Raw genomic sequence first — 16150 nt, 5'->3', positions numbered from 1 at the left:
CTAAAAGTGGAAAATTTTCTGTGTTTTTCTTAGAAAATTTCTGAGATTAATCAAAAAATTTCTGAGTTTTTTTCCAACAAAATTTCAACTTTTGGAGCTCAGAAATGTGTTTAGTTTTTCCAGAAAAATTTCTGATTTTTATGGCAGAAATTTGCTCCTCTTTTTTTTTTTTTTTTTATCTCCAGTGGTCCTGATACTCCATCGTACCAAGATGCTTGGAAAATGTTGCCTTATTTATTTATTGTTATCAGTGTAATAGTTTTTACAGTGTTCATCGTCAGGCCTCTGCAGAGCTGAAGGATTTACTGCTGATGAGGAAACTCAGACATTTCAGGTGTGTAGAAGCAGGGATGCATCTAAAAGCTGCAGGTCAGCAGCTCTGGGGGTCTCGGGCCCCTCTAACCCCCCTGGTTTTTAACTAACAACCTCTTTCCACCCCCAGGATGAAGGTGTGTTTGGTTCGCTGTGAATCGGCGCCGGAGCAGCTGAGCAGGCAAACAGCAGCTTCAGTTCCTGCAACCAAAGGGCCACTGAGGGCGTTTTAGCGGGACACTCATTGATCTGGATGGATTTTACTGTAATGTGGTTTGTGTTAACTCTGCGGTCACATGCCGCCTCCGTCCAGTGGCTCAGTGGAGGTGCTGCGACCTGACGGAGCAGCGAAAAGCAAAGCTGATGATGTGATGAAGATTTCTCTCAAAGCAGCTCCTTCTGCAGGTGGAAGCCTTTTTTTTAATTTTCACAAATGAATCAAAAAGTTTTGCGAATCAAAACCATGTCAGGGGGAATCTGTAATTCGGTGCAGATTTAACCATTCTATAGACTTTAGTTCTATGGCTTCTCCAAATCTCAGTCCTGATTACATTGTTAAAAATGAACAGTTTTAACAGAGAAAATAATGGGGATTCATTTTTCTAAATCATATTTTCACAAGATTATTCAATCACTAATAAATGCCACCAATTGCAAAACAGATATTTAGGCAGCAAACTAAATATTTAAAATATTTTATTTTTTTTAATACAGCCCCACTTTCTGTCAGGTATTACTTTGGCAGTAAACATCTACATGTTCCTGTTATATTTAAAGCTCATTTGTAACTCTCTTCCTCCTGTCTCCATTTTAAGTTTAAATAATTCCCATCTTTGTAAAGAAGTGCCCAATATAAACGTGGCAAAGTTTTAAACATTAATAAAATACCTTTGGTATGAAACACTGTGACATTACTGCTGGTACATGTGAAACTAATACTGATTTGTGTTGAAATAAGGAAGTTAAAGGTGTTACCTGCTGCAGGTAAACTGCTCGTAATCTTTCAGCAGAAAATCCTTTCAAAAATCCTGAACGGTTCCTTTAAATAGTTTTATGTTAGAATGTTTAAATTGCCTTTAATACCATGATTTTTTTTATTTTCTATTATTTTTCAATCTAAATTTGTTTTGAAAGGTTTTATTTACTCATCGCTGTCCCTCATTGAGTCCTTTTTGGGTGTACTGGCCCCTTAAATGTCCTTATTAGGGAAAACTACCGCGCATGCGCACTCGGACTGTTCAAAACTGCGTCAACTTCAGGTTTTGACAGCTAAACTTTCTAAAGATTTGGGAAGTTGTAGGACATGGTGAGTCATTAAACTTTTCTTTTGGTGTTTTGTTGATTTCATCCAGAAAGTTCAGGTTTGATTCTGCAGGAAACGGTTTATTTCTAAATGTTTACAGGACCTTTTTCTGCTCTGAGAAACTTTTCTCTGTTTAACTTTTATACTCTGACAGTTTTCGTCCCCTGAATTTAATAATTTATTTACGAATTCATACTGGGATAAGCATGAATGCAGGTTTGCTGCTTTTGTTCCTGTAAACACGGAGTTTCTGGGTGTTTTACTGGTTTAACTGGCTGCATTGTGTTTTCTCCTCCCTGCGTGTCGCTGCTCGTTTCCACGCATTGTGTTGTTTTCCTGGACGGTTAGTCCAGAGATCCGCAACACTCAGGATAAAACAGCACATTTCTGACCGAAGTTCAGGCAAATAAAACTTGTTTAGAGCCGCAAATGTTACATGACATTTTGGGAAAAGACAATATCTGATGTTATGTAAACAGAAGGAAACGTGTTTCTGCTGAAGCACCATTTTATTTATGCTTTTAGGTTTTGGAAGATGAAAACATAAAATGTTCGCAAAAAGTGGACGATATATCTCAACAACTTTTCTTCTCTAAAAAGAATACAAAAATTAAAAACATTTCTGGTACCATTTGTGGAAATTCAATAAATAACAAAAATAGCTATTTTCTAAAATTATATCTGTGTATAAAATAATTTATTTGTTGTCGCAGTTTTTTGGTTAAAGTTTGAATATTTGCGGTAAAGTCAGATTTCTACTAAACATTTAAGGGTAAGAGCACAGCATTGTGCAAAAGTTTTAAGCCAGCCCTCATTTCCGTGTATTCTGGGTTTTATTTTCATCGCTCACAGTGACGTGGATCAGCAGGTTTCTCAGGTTTCTTTGGACCATGGCTGCTTTTTCACTCAGCACTAGTCCAACCCGAACTGGACTTTAGTTCTGCTCCATGAATCATCCGTCCATCTTTGTCTGCCAGCTCAGCGCCAGGCTGCAGCCTCAGCAGGTTGAAACTAAACATTCAGGCAGAAAATGGAACCTAAACTCCGCAGGCAACTCGGCAAATAAAACGATTTACTTATGAATATCTTAAATATACAAACCATTTAGTATTCATGCACTTAAACCTTAAAAGTTTGCATTTTACTGCTTTGTTTTGTTTTTTAATGTTTTGATCAGATCACCATTTTGTCTTCTTGACTTTTATTAAAATAATTACAATCTACAAGAATAACTTCCACATCCTGCTGGTAGTTTTTTAAAATTCCAGTCATGAACATGTTGCAATTAATCAATTAATCAATTGATCGGATGATAAATTAAACAAGATCGATAATTTCCATTCTGAAAAGTTGAAGATGAATTTTGTTTACGTCATAATCCATTTTATTTATGTTTCAGCTGTGTGTGGTTTTCATTAACATTTTTATTGTTTTTGGTTTTATTTTGGATATTTAAAATATCTTCCAGTTCCAGTGTGATTATTATGGCATTATTGTTTCTTTATCAAAACATATTGCTCAAAAATTGTCTCAAAACTAAAAATATTATCTTTTATCATTAGATATGCACCGATTTATTGGTGCCGATTTCCCTAAATTTGGGAAATCTGATTTGTACATGTGAAGCCGATCTTAACTACTGATTTTATCTACCTGAGCAAATTTAAATCAACTGCTATCTTCTGCTGCTCTGCTGTGAGAGAGGTTGGACTAGCAGACCGGCCCACCAGACGTCTAAACGTTTGCAGTTCACAATAGTCGTCTCACTGTTGGCAACTGATCAACTTTCTTGATATTTAGCAACATTTTAGACAAAAAAAGGCATCAGCCAAAATCGGAATCGACAGTTCAGGATTTTTAATAGATCAGTGATCGGCCAGAAATCGGTGCACCTTTATTTATCAGAATTATTTACTGGGCAATTTATCGTTTACTGTGACAGTTCTGGTCACATCACTGGTTTTTTTATAGTCGTAGTTGTTTTGGTCCTGATCTACAGAAACAGCAGAAAATAAATAAAGTCATGAATATTTAGATTTTATATTGAAATTTATTTTATATTGAGTTGGTGTTAGGGTGGGCATTTATCATATAGTTTGTCATTTATTATAACAAGTTTATTATCATGATGAATTTCAGTTATTGATGGTAAATAAAGGAAAAACTGACAGTATTGTCAGAAGTGTTATTTTTGTTATTTTTTCCACTGTTTGTTCCTTAAGACCATCAATAAATATCAGTGAATTTAAAAATCTGATTAAATGTAATCACTATATGCAGTTTAATGTTTTAAATCACATTTGTTTTTAAGTTAGTGGCCAGAATCCTGATTTTAATCTCAGAATTTAGACTTTTGATCTCAGAAGATTAAATTATGAGGAAAAAACATCAGGATTATTATTTTTGTTTATTGGCTCTAGTTCTCTATTGATACTTAGGTTTAATTTTTAGTATTTTATTGTGTTTTTATATACATTTTTTAAAATTCTTTCTTATTTCATGTTCATCTCTCTGGTCATTGCTCACTGTTGCCTTATTTTGAAAACTAATTCTCTTGATAAATCCTGATTCTTTTCCATATTTAACCCCTAATTTCCCGGTTCTTTGGATGGAAATCTCAGTCACAGCTGTCTTATTTTTGCTCTTTTCTCCTCCAGAGCGAAGATGGATGAGGACGATGCGTTCGAGGCCCCGCAGAGGAACGAGTACCGCTACCTGGTGCAGGAGGACGAGGACGAGGAGGTGCAGTACGTCCGGCACCGGCACTACATCAGCCCCTTCCTGGTTCTGTCCAAACGCTGCATCTTCCTGATCTTCCTCGGCGTGGTCGCCCTGCTGGCGCTCGCCGCCTACCTGGGCTACGTGGCGCAGATGCTGCCGCCGGGACGCGCACAGGTGTCGACGGACTGCGGCGAGTTCAGAGGAAAACATGTGAGTTGAGACTCAACAGGCAGAAAACTCAAGAAATATTTCATGTGAGAAACTCCAAGATGAAGTAAAATGTAATTTATAATAAAATATCAGACCTGGGGAAAGAAAATCTGATCTAGATGAATAAAAACAGGAAACTTTTGCTGCTGATGTCAGCACAAATATCTACATTTCTTATTTTTATCTCCAGTCTCAGTTTCATTTCCCTTTTTCAGACTTTAGAGATGAAATTTCGGCTCCTTAGCAGAAAATACTAAAGGTGATACTGGAAGTATTTACTTCTAAATAAATACTAAATAAACAAACAAATAAATATACAATTCTAAATATACAACAAAATATTTCTTCAAATTATTTTTTATTTGGTTCCCATTTTATAAATGAAATTTGATGAATCTGTAGTGAATGTACTGACAGGAAATACCAGGTGTGACCAGAATAAACCTTTTAGTGACTTCCTGTTTCCATGTGGTACAAATATTAGGCTGTTCAAAATGGGAAAGACAATAAAACACCATTCAGGTTGGATAGAAATGTGAAATGACTGCAGGAAAGCAGCTCCTGCTCTCAACTCGTCCTTCACCTGGGAGGTTACGAACATCTCTAAAGCTGCCGGTTGGGCAATTTGGTGTCGCCATGGCAACCATTAGACATCATGTACATGTCAACCAGGTCTGTTTCAGAAATGAAGGAAACTTGATTACATCCAGATTTACCACCTCTGGCTTCTTCTGATGCAGGTCGTCAAAGTTTCGCCTTTTCCAACTCAGAAGTTTTTTTTCTAGAAAATTTTTGAGATTAATCTTAAAATTAGGGCTGCACCGATTGCAGTTTTCTGGCCGATCGCCGATTACCAATCTTTTAAAAAGCCTAACTTACCGATTCCAATTTTGGTCGATACCATTTTTTTGTCTGAAATGTTGCTCAATATATCAAGACGTTGCTGAATTGGGGTGACTGTTGTTAACTGTAAATGTGAACTGTAAACCAGACGTGATCTGGTCGGCCGGTCTGTCAGTCAGACCTTTCTAACTGGAGAAAGGAAAAGCACAGTGGTTAATTTTAATTATTCAAAGTATAATCTTACTAAATATTACGCAGAATAATTTTGATTTTTGAGAATTTTGAAACAATTCAGAATTTTCTGGAAAAGAAATTGTAATTTTCTGTGGAATTAATTTTTTCCATTCTTTTCTGTATTTTTAGTTCTTTGCCAGAAAAGTAAAAAACTGTCTTTATTGGAGGCATAAGAGATCAACTCAAGGTCAACCTTTGCCCAGTTTCTTCTCAGATCAGACAAGCAAAGACCTGAAATCAGGAAATAAAAAAAGAAACATCAGAACCTCCTCCTGTCTGCTGGGTCATTTAAAATCTCCATAAATAAAGTTTGCAGCATTATGGTGTTAAAGCGGCGGCACATTTCTAGATATTCCCATTTGCATTTTGCAGGAAAATGGTGCCTACTCCTTTAAGGGCATTCCCTACGCCGCTCCACCGGTCGGTGAGCGGCGCTGGGCTCCTCCATCCGACCCGCCGTGTAAGCAGGGCGTGACGGACGCCACGCGCTTCCGCAGCGTTTGCGCTCAGGTGCAGCCGATGTCGAGCGCTGGGAAGGCGATCGGCCAGGAGGACTGCCTGTTCGTCAACGTGTGGACGCCCACGCTGCGGCCGGACGCCGCGCTGCCCGTCATGGTCTGGATCCACGGAGGATCCCTGCAGACGCTCAGCGGCGGCGAGCCCGGATACTCGCCCACGGAGAAGCTGGCCGCCGACACTCAGCTGGTTTACGTCAGCTTCAACTACAGACTCAACGCTTTCGGCTTCCTGGCTCTGGAGGTGTTGAGAGAAGGTTCTCCAAGAAACACCTCAGGTTAGTCGGCCAATTCTCAACCCCATAAAAACTGCTGATGGTGACAGTTTGAAATGTCAACTGTATTTATTCTGAGAACCCAGATTCTCTCTCACCTCTGTACTAAAATAAATTAATATTGTTAGTATTTTCAGTGAAGAAAGGGAAGGAAAAATAGTTTTTATCGCTATTATTTTTTCTTCCTAAATATTAAGCTGTTAAAATTGACCCAGAAGTTTGTGAAGTTTTCTGAGAGACTGTAATGAGAAATCGGTACAAAATCTGAACCAACAGCCAGTGATGGGCACCACTAGATAAAAAGTTAGCTTTACTAAGCATAAACGTTACTTCCGCTAACATTAAAGCTCTTCGCCAACATAAAAATCTAGCCGAAGCTAATCCTGTTAGTGAGCCACTGCTGCTGTATTTCTATTAAGTTTTCTTTACATTCTTGAAATGTCTGTAAAATTGGATTTAATGCTCAGATTTTAAACAAATGTTTGTATTTCCAGACTTTATTCTCTGTCGCTTTGTCATCCTGATACATTTCTAAAGATCTGTTGCTCCAAACAGTTTACGTCAAGTGATAAACGAATAATTAGCGGATTAGCGATAGTGAACCCACCACTGGCAGCAACTAAAACCTGTCATCTGGAGTTGAAGATGTCGTCTTGTATCACATTTTGGTCCTTGTGCATCGTTGAGGTGGAGTAACAACGGGATGCTTAGCGTAACTAAATCATGTTTTCTGGTTCACTGTGCAGTCAGAGCTGGAATCCCAGCATCATTTCTGGGCAAATAAAGGCACCAGAATAAAAATAAATGTTTTTTTTTTCTTTACAGCTCAGTGAAGTTGAGGAAGTGACGGTTCACTGCCTGGTTTCGACTGCACTCTGCTGTATTAAGGAACTTCTAATGGCCTTTTTATCACCAGCTCTTTCCTCTCCTGGAGCCTTTTAATATTTATGTTGTTTACGTTTTGCTGCTGCTGCTGCAGCCTGAAAACACGCCTCCATTAACATTTGAATACCTAATGAAGGTTAATGCGATGTGGATAAATGGAGCTCATTTCCGGGTTAATGTTGGTGAGTCCGGCCGGGAAACTTCAGTTACATAACCCAGAACAGCGCTGACCGTGATGTGAAGCGACCCGGTAAATGACGCTGTGATGATGATGATGATGATGAGGAGGAGGAGGCGAACCGCTTGAGTCGTTTTCCTCCTCCATCAGCTCGTTTCTAATTCTGGTTCCTCCTGATTCCCCGGCCCAGTTCTGCTCTCCCTCAGCTGCAGACGGTGAATTTAGCTCATCTGCTGATCTGGTTTCGTTTCTGAAGGTGAAAATGGGCCAGTGGAAAGAAATCGGGTCCCTCAAAGTAATCGATGCCTTTCCAATCCTCCACAGGGAACTACGGTTTCCTGGACCAGATCGCGGCGCTGAAGTGGGTCCAGAGGAACATCCGTGGGTTTGGAGGAGACCCTGGAAGAGTCACGATATTTGGGCAGAGCTCAGGTACGGAAGCAGGACGTGTCACTGGGTCGGGCTGTGAGATCAGCTCCACAGATCGGCCCCATCATCAGGTGGAAGGAAAACCTGTTGGTGGGGAATTCAGAGGAAGTGCGACTGCTAAATACTTCCTGACCCAAATAAAAATGGAGAATTTAGAGATTTGGGAGAAGATTAGAGGCAGTGGGTTATAATAATATAATTTGACTTGTCTTAAGGATAATCAGATTGAAAGGTTCTGAGCCTTAAAATGGATTGGATCAATAGTTCTGCAGAGGTTCTGAAGCTGTGAAAAGTTTTTTTTTTACTGTTTCTGTCCAATAAGTAACCATGTACAGCATATCTCCTAAATCATGACCTATGACCCAATTATTCAGTCAAAGGCCCCTAAACTCAGGAGATAAAATAGAACAAACATAAAGAAAAATAATGTAACCTGATCTTTTACTTTTTATTGCAGTTTGTCACAAAAACACATTTTATTTTCTGTCATGAACCTTACAGCCCCATCATGCTGTTGTGTATTTTATGGAGCTAAAATGGGGCCAAAAACTTAGTTCAAGAAAAATGATGGAGGTGAATTTGAGCCGTAAAGTTTGTTTTAAAAAACTTACGGAGCTAAATTGGGGCCTTTTTTTTAATTAGAGAGCTAAACTGCATCCATAAAGTTTTTATTAAAATAATATGGAGCTAAATTGGAACCATTAGGTTTGTTCAAAAACATTATGGAGCTCAGCTGGGCCATAAAGATTATAAAAAAAATTATAATATAAACCATATTTTAAGAGCATGGACCAACATTGGACCAATAAAGCTTGTTTAAAAATATATTAATTGTAGAGTTAAATTGCAGCCATATAGTTTTTATCAAAATCAATATGGAGCTAAATCGGGGTCATAATGTTTGCTCAGAAAAATTACAGAGTTAAGTTGGGGATATAAAGTTAAAAAAATATAAAGCTAAATCTCGATCATTACATTTCTTAAAAAAAATATGGGGCTAAATTAGGGCCATAAAATCTATTCAAAAAAGTTTTTTTGAAACTAAAAAATTCTTTGCCAATTTTAATTTGTTTTTTTAGTTAACTTTTTGCTTTATTTTAAAAATTTCTTTTTCAAACTAAAAAAAACATACTTGAAACTGGCCTCTGATGACAGGAGATGTGGAATCATGACTGACAGCAGCAACTTTCCTTTTCCATACAAATGTCTTTAAAACATCATGGTGGTATTTACTTTTTCATGTAATAGTGATGCTGCGCAGGACTGAGAGGTGTTGAAGGGCTAGAGAAGCAAAATTTAGTAAGCTAGACAAGAAGGCTAATACCTGGTTTACCATAATAAATGGGACAAATGTTGAGTTACCTTCTATTCAAAGTCACATTTTTACAGTGTAAGTGGAGCAGAAGTGTATTTCATTAAGGTGAACTGCAGCCTCTTGTGTGTTTCCTCTGACCGATGGAGGCGGGACTTCGGTGTGGACCTTGATGACGTCGCCGCTGGCCAAAGATCTGTTTCACGCCGCCGTGGATATGAGCGGCTCGTACGTACTGAATGCGACGCTGGAAAAAGCCGAATCGGACAACCTGGTGTTCCTGAAGAAGACGGACTGCAAAGACCTGGCCTGCCTGCGAGGTCTCTCCATGAGACAGGTGCTGCAGGTAAGATACGATCATCTGCAGGTGTAAAGCAGGAGTCACAACACGGTGACACCTGGTCGCCTGCAGGGCCAGTTCTAAAAATAGCAGCTGTCGTCAGGGAGCACTGCCAAAAAAATTTATTTAATTAAATGTTTTTACATTGAAGTAATACCATTTGTTTATAATCTAGAATTTAAATAAAAATAAATTGTAAAAACGTTTAAAATAACTTACTGCATGTATAAAACGCAGTGATCTTTTCTAGGGTTAAAGTTCAGAATTATGCGCCTGCAGCTGTACGTACAGCCACGAGGTTTTCCTTTAAGTAAAAAAAGAAAATGTGAGTTTTTGGATTTTTATTGTCTAATCCTCGTTACTATTAACAAAATTGTGGAGAAAAAATATTTTTAGTGTCAAACATCTTGTGCTCATCAGTGTGATTCTGTGGGGTTGGGCACGCCAAATCCTAAATCTTATTGGTCAGTTTACTTTTGTTTACTTTGCAGCTTAGCGCTTTTTCTGTAAGCTAAATGAATGAGTGGAGTTTGATCCTCCCGTAGTTCTAGGAGCGGCCGTTTGGACTATATCTGAGCTTTTTACTGTGTGCGTGGATTTATCTCCACAGCAGAGATGCAGTAGTTCTCCGGTGTGGAGAATTATCTTTTGTCCATTAGGTTCTTGATGTGTCACGTTGAAGAAGAGTCAGTGAGTTGAATTCATGATTTCCATTTATTAAGACTAAAATACAGCGCTGGGCCATTGTTCATGCTACCCTTATGGGCTAACAGAGCAAAATGCATCAAACAACAGTTTGTAATTCCCTGTTAGCCTCTATCTAAGCTGCACCCTAAAGACTGCGTTTCTTAACATGACATTTCCTTTAGCTTTAAGCTTTGTGCGATTGTGCTCTATGTGAGTGCATGTGTATATACACGAGCATTCAAATAGCTAAAAGAGATGGAGGAAAAGACAGGATTATTTATTCTTAACCCCAGTTTACAAGCTTATTTTTTTTATGGTTTGTGAACTGAAGAGCTGACTGGTCACCCGGATGGCTGACATCTGCCGCTCTGCCTGAGCGTCGCCTAAAACTATGAATCTAGTCCAGACGTTTGCCAAAGGAGTACAAATTAAGCAAATATTTTTGCTTCAATTAATTGATTAACATTAAAAATGTATAGACTTTTTATCAACTCAGAGATTTTCATTTGGAGAGGTGTCACATTTTCTGATCTTAGTTGCTAAGTTTGGCAAAAGATTTAAAACAACACATTTAAACCTTGAACTACTGGTGAAAAACTGCAACATTAAAACATGGATCTGAAACCATATCAATCATAACTCTTCTTCTCATCAGTTTTTCTCGTAACTTCTTGTGCTGCAGCTCCATGCAGCCTTCAGGAGAACGGGATATCAGAGTATCATCAGTAAAATTTCACCTTCATGGCATTTACAGTGTAAACCAGAGCTTTAAGTGGAAAAACATTAGTGATGGTACTCCTTAAACCCCTTAACCTTCACCCCCTAAATCACCAAAAACGCCTGAAAAGGTAAACCCAAATCAAATCAGCTGCTGTTGTAGGATTAAGAAGGGTCTTAAACTCTTAATTATATTTTATAGATAGGAAATAATACTCAGAGACGAGTCCTTTTGCTGCAGGCCACGGAGGGCGGAGATTTATTACACTCTTCCACAGATCATCTTACAACTTTGTAAAAATCCCCCCAAAATCTCACTGTATTCTTGGAGTCAACCTGTTTTATGCAATTCTCATTCTCACTGGTGTGAGTTGGCAAGTTTTGACCAATAGCATTACTGCTCGTGTCTTGTGTGTGTTTTACGTAGGACTCTTGGCTGCCTTTGTATTGAATGTGTATTGGGTTTTTTCTGGGAGTATTCAGATCTTTTTGACCTCACATCTGCTTCGTTTCAGAAGTGCCAAATAAGCCAATTATTATTCTTATCTATCTAAACAGTTTATTTCCCAGACATTCTTTTAGTCCAACTTCGGGCTTCGCACGCAAGGGAAAGTTGGGAGGCTAAGTTAAATTGACCTTTAATGGCGCCAGATTTCCTCAGTAAAAAACATAACTCCATAAAAAGTATTTCCGCTCCTACATAATCCCCCCTATTCTGCTTTCAAGTGGAATCTAGTTAGGCTTAGCAGTTGTTTATTGTTCATTGCTATAGTAAGTGTCATGACTACATGTGAATATAATCCTCAAATATAAACCTTTTTAAATGTGTAAAAAGTCACTTAAAAGCGGATAGGATTTTTTTTTTTTTTTTTTTTACCCCTCCAGGGGGTCTTTTGTGGGCTCTAGTGTCCCTTGTGTGACAGCAGGCTGACAGGAAACAGGGAAGGAGAGGGGGGAAGACATGCGGCAAATGTCGTCGGGTCCGGGAGTCGAACCCGCGACGGCCGCGTCGAGGACTCAAGGCCTCCAAATACGGGTCGCGCCCAACCGCTACGCCACCACGGCACGCCCCAAAAGCGGATAGGATTAAGTGAGAGGATAAACATTGCCTTCATGAGTGAATTAACTAATATAATAATTCCTATACATTGATTAACATATTGCCCATTGCTTCCATGATTGTTCTTCCATTCATATAAGATCGAAAAACCCTGTTGGCCTTTTTTGGTGATTTGTATTGTTCCAGGGAAAAAACTACCTTATGGTTCCCGCCCGCAACGGGCAACTGCCAATAACAGATTCTTTTGGCACAAATGTAATACAATCATGGATCCACAGTGGACCAAGTCATAGATATTCATGACAATGAGTAATACATCAGCATTGATACATAATCTTGATGACAGTTTATGAAGAAATATCCATAACGCACATATAATTCAGGGTGATTGAATAATTGGAGTATTGAATCATAATCAAAGTCTTCGTAGAAATACCATTGTAGCTTATTGCTTGTGCTCATCCACATACTCTCTTACATTCACATATTCATTCAAACTCACATTGTCATTCATAGTCACACATGTTCTTGCTTACTCACATTCACACGTGTTCCTAGTGTACTAACTATGTGTAGGCCACTTGTGTTGTATTGTATATAATTGTGTAATGATATGTGTAGTGATGTATACGAACAGTGTTTTTTCCCATGAGTCCGTTTTATTCCACCCCAGGTTCTGTTTCAGTTCCTTGAACTCCTTAGATCATTGAACAAACCATAAACGCTTTTAGTTCAGGCATCGAAATGTCCTTGAGCTTAGCATGGGTTCATCAGTCCAGGCGGCCTTGTGCATTAGTCTGTGTGATGTCCGCTGTCCTTGGTCATCCATCTGTATACAGTCCCCACGATCCATTTCCTCATGATAGGGATCACACAACACACAAGCAGAAAAATAGCGATTAGTACTACTACTATAGTTATTCCTATTTTGGCTGCTAAGTCTCCTCATCCACCTAAAATTTCCTCCAGACTTTTCCATGGCCAGTTGTTCTTTCTTGCATTTTCTTTAAATTCCACTTTCAGTTTATTCAGTTTGATCATTACTACTCTAAATGTACCTTTCGGCGAGGTATGCGTAGGTACATAAGTGCAGCATTCATTGGTGAACATATGGCAAACTCCTCCCATTTTGGCCAAGAGCCAGTCTAATGCTTGCCTGTTTTGTCTTGTCATTCTACTTGTTTCATGAAGTTGTTCTCCTAGGGCCATAAATCCTTCAATGGTAAAGTTTATCATTTACTGTTGGTTGTAATAAATATAGTTAATCCATTCAACATTTTTATTAATTGTGATCATGGGTACCATAAAAGATTCAATTCCTGCAGCGACTTCATGTCGTGCTTTGAATTCATTAGGAATTCCTCTTGGTTGACCTATAAGATCCAAATATACTCCGTCATTTAATCCATAGTCCCTCAGACTTCTATGAAGCCTTGTTTTATTGTGGTGCATTCCTACTATGTCTGCAACTCCTTCATACACTAAGGTTATTGGTACTTTCATTCGAACAAGGGTGCAAAGGCCTACCCATTTTAGGGGCAATGTGTTGATTAAAACGTCATTACCACACATCCAGTAGCTGTCTGCCACTGGATATGTCTGATCACCTAGAAAAAATAGTGTGGGAATAGCTCTAGTAACATTTTCACAGTTTTCTTCTGTAAATTCTGGATTTTGATACCATATAGGTTTTGTAACAAATAGTGGTGTTACGTTAGCATGTTTAAACCAAGATAAAACCCAAGTAACATTACATTGAACTGTTGTATTTCCTATGTGTATTCCTCCATCATTTTCAAATCCTCCATTTGCAAAACATTCATATTCTGCATCATAATCTACCTCATAATTCACTGGAGGAGCGGTCTGCGTAGTGGTCATATTAAATTCTGCACAAACGGATTCATACTTCCAACTTGCCCATTTATCTAAATAAAGGTGTGAATTACGTGAACCGTATAATAATCTGCAATTCATACCACACATTGGCACTGTAAAGAATGATACTACATCAAGTACTGGAATAAATTTACCTTCTTTACAGCTTTGTCGTTGTCTAATTGCACACTCCTTAGATGTGTATTTTTCTGGAATAACAATTGATGCTGCTCCAGGAGCAACAGTACAAACTATGCAGTCATAGTCATAGTTGTGTTAATTCTCTTGCAGTATACTAGGACCAGGTATACCATGTATTCTGAATTGCTCTTTGCCAAAGTGGATCTCCTCTTGGTCAAAAAGAGGTATGGTGAACGTCTTGAAGTTTATGCATGGCTCTTGGAGTTACTTTGTTGTCCTGTCTTTCCTTATAAAATGTATCTAGGTTGTGTGAAGGTTTTCATTATCATGTAATGCTTGAAATCATTGTCTTTACTCCACTGTCTTCCCATTTTCAATTCTATGTCAAATCCGTCATCTCTAATGTACATAATGATTGAACATTGATCCGTGATATATCTGTCCCTCTGTTTTGTAACAGCCTTGCTACACAGTTTTCGGTTAGCATTGCTCACATGGGTTTCATACTCTGTTCCTAACTTTGTTTGAAATTCAGTCTCTGTTAAACTTGCTGTCCATTTCCATTCTAAGTGCACATGTCTAGTTTTACGAATCAATTTCTTGGAAACATCTGAGTTGACACTTGCTGGAAAGAACACTGGCATGTACTTGTGTGGAATTTTATATGTTGTGTGGTACTTGTCTTTTTCATTGGAGATGGATCTTTTCACGCGAGCAGTTGTCTCTAAGTCACCGTTTGTGGACTCAAGGCTGTCCTTGAGTCCATGTTCTGTCACTCTGGTTCGTCGTGGTCAGTTTGTCCCGTGGTGTCACCTGCAGATTGTATGAGTTTGTCTCTGCTGTCGCCACCATTGCATGGCTCACCACTTCTGTCAACATCCACAGTTGGACAGTTATCAGTATCAGTCTCATTGCTGTGAGGCTTCTGCTCATTTTCCTTGTCAAACTCAAGTTTAACTCTGTCCTTATTTTGAACTTTAGTGCAATGAGTCAAATGATGCCAAGTGATACTTCCTTCTACTTGGACAGCCGTTGGGGTTGCTCTTTTGACTTCATAAGGTCCTTCCCATCGGGCCTCATGCCATCTGCGTCTGTACACCTTGATGTACACCAAATCGCCTGGTTTCACCAGTGGCTCCAACACTGCTGACTCTGGACTTCTGGATTTTTCCTGCAAATCACTTCTGCTATCCATAGAGCTATCCATAGATAGCATAGAGCTATCTATAGATATCTATAGATAGCTCTATGGATAGCAGTTAGTTCTTCAACGTAGTCTTTCAACTCAGTTTGCAATTGCTCAAGGGGAGGTCCTTTAAAAGGTAACCTCCATTGCGGCACAGGCATCGGTCTGCCAGTTAGCATTTCTTGTGGGGTTAAATCCGTGCTTCTGTGCATTTGCATGCGGTAGCTCATTAGTGCTAGTGGCAAAGCATCTACCCAGTTTAGTTTAGTTGATGCGCAAATCTTTCAAAGTTTTGCTTTCAACGTGGCGTTGATGCGTTCTACCAATCCTTGGCTTTGAGGATGGTAGACTGCGTCAAAACGCTGTTTGATTTGTAGCTTTTGCAAAATGCCTTTAACAACTTTTTATACAAAACCTGAGCCATTGTCTGAACTGATTTCAGATGGTATTCCAAATCTTGGAATCACTTCTCTTGTCAAAAATTTGATAACTGTGTCTGCTCCTAAGGTTTTTGATGGTACTGCTTCGACCCATCGACTGAAACGATCAATTATCACCAACATGTACCTTTTACCTTGAACTGGTTTGAGCATGTCTACGTAATCTATCACCAGGTGTTTGAAAGGTCCTTCTGGAACTGGAATGTGTCCAATACATGGTTTTATGCCTTTTCGAGCATTATTTTCGGCACATATTTCACACTGGCTTAGAATTTCATCCACCATGTCTTGCATGTATGGAGACCAGAAACCTTGTTTTTTTCAATTTTTCACCTACATGGCATTTACTGTGTAAACCAGAGCTTTAAGTGGAAAAGCATTAGTGATGGTACTCCTTAAACCCCTTAACCTTCACCCCCTAAATCACCAAAAACACCTGAAAAGGTAAACCCAAATCAAATCAGCTGCTGTTGTAGGATTAAGA

The 16150-nt window shown here is 38.8% G+C and overlaps 1 protein-coding gene across 2 annotated transcripts in view; it reads left to right on the top strand.

The window, feature by feature from the left end:
- The first annotated feature begins 216 nt into the window (after window positions 1–216).
- LOC116718326 (para-nitrobenzyl esterase) overlaps window positions 217–16150 on the top strand; it is a 32582-nt gene continuing 16648 nt past the window's right edge. Inside the window, exons 1-6 of one of the 2 annotated variants that reach the window (XM_032560162.1) lie at window positions 217–334; window positions 443–717; window positions 4273–4546; window positions 5996–6416; window positions 7801–7908; window positions 9367–9563. In XM_032560162.1, coding sequence (XP_032416053.1) covers window positions 4280–4546; window positions 5996–6416; window positions 7801–7908; window positions 9367–9563 — 993 coding nt within the window. In that variant the 5' untranslated portion in view covers window positions 217–334; window positions 443–717; window positions 4273–4279. Of the gene's footprint in view, window positions 335–442; window positions 718–1497; window positions 1619–4272; window positions 4547–5995; window positions 6417–7800; window positions 7909–9366; window positions 9564–16150 lie in introns of those variants that run through there. The other variant, XM_032560161.1, reaches the window with a different exon arrangement.

Source organism: Xiphophorus hellerii, chromosome 4 (genome assembly GCF_003331165.1).
Source record: "Xiphophorus hellerii strain 12219 chromosome 4, Xiphophorus_hellerii-4.1, whole genome shotgun sequence".
Taxonomy (NCBI): domain Eukaryota; kingdom Metazoa; phylum Chordata; class Actinopteri; order Cyprinodontiformes; family Poeciliidae; genus Xiphophorus; species Xiphophorus hellerii.
This window is presented reverse-complemented; position numbering and strand designations above follow the sequence as displayed.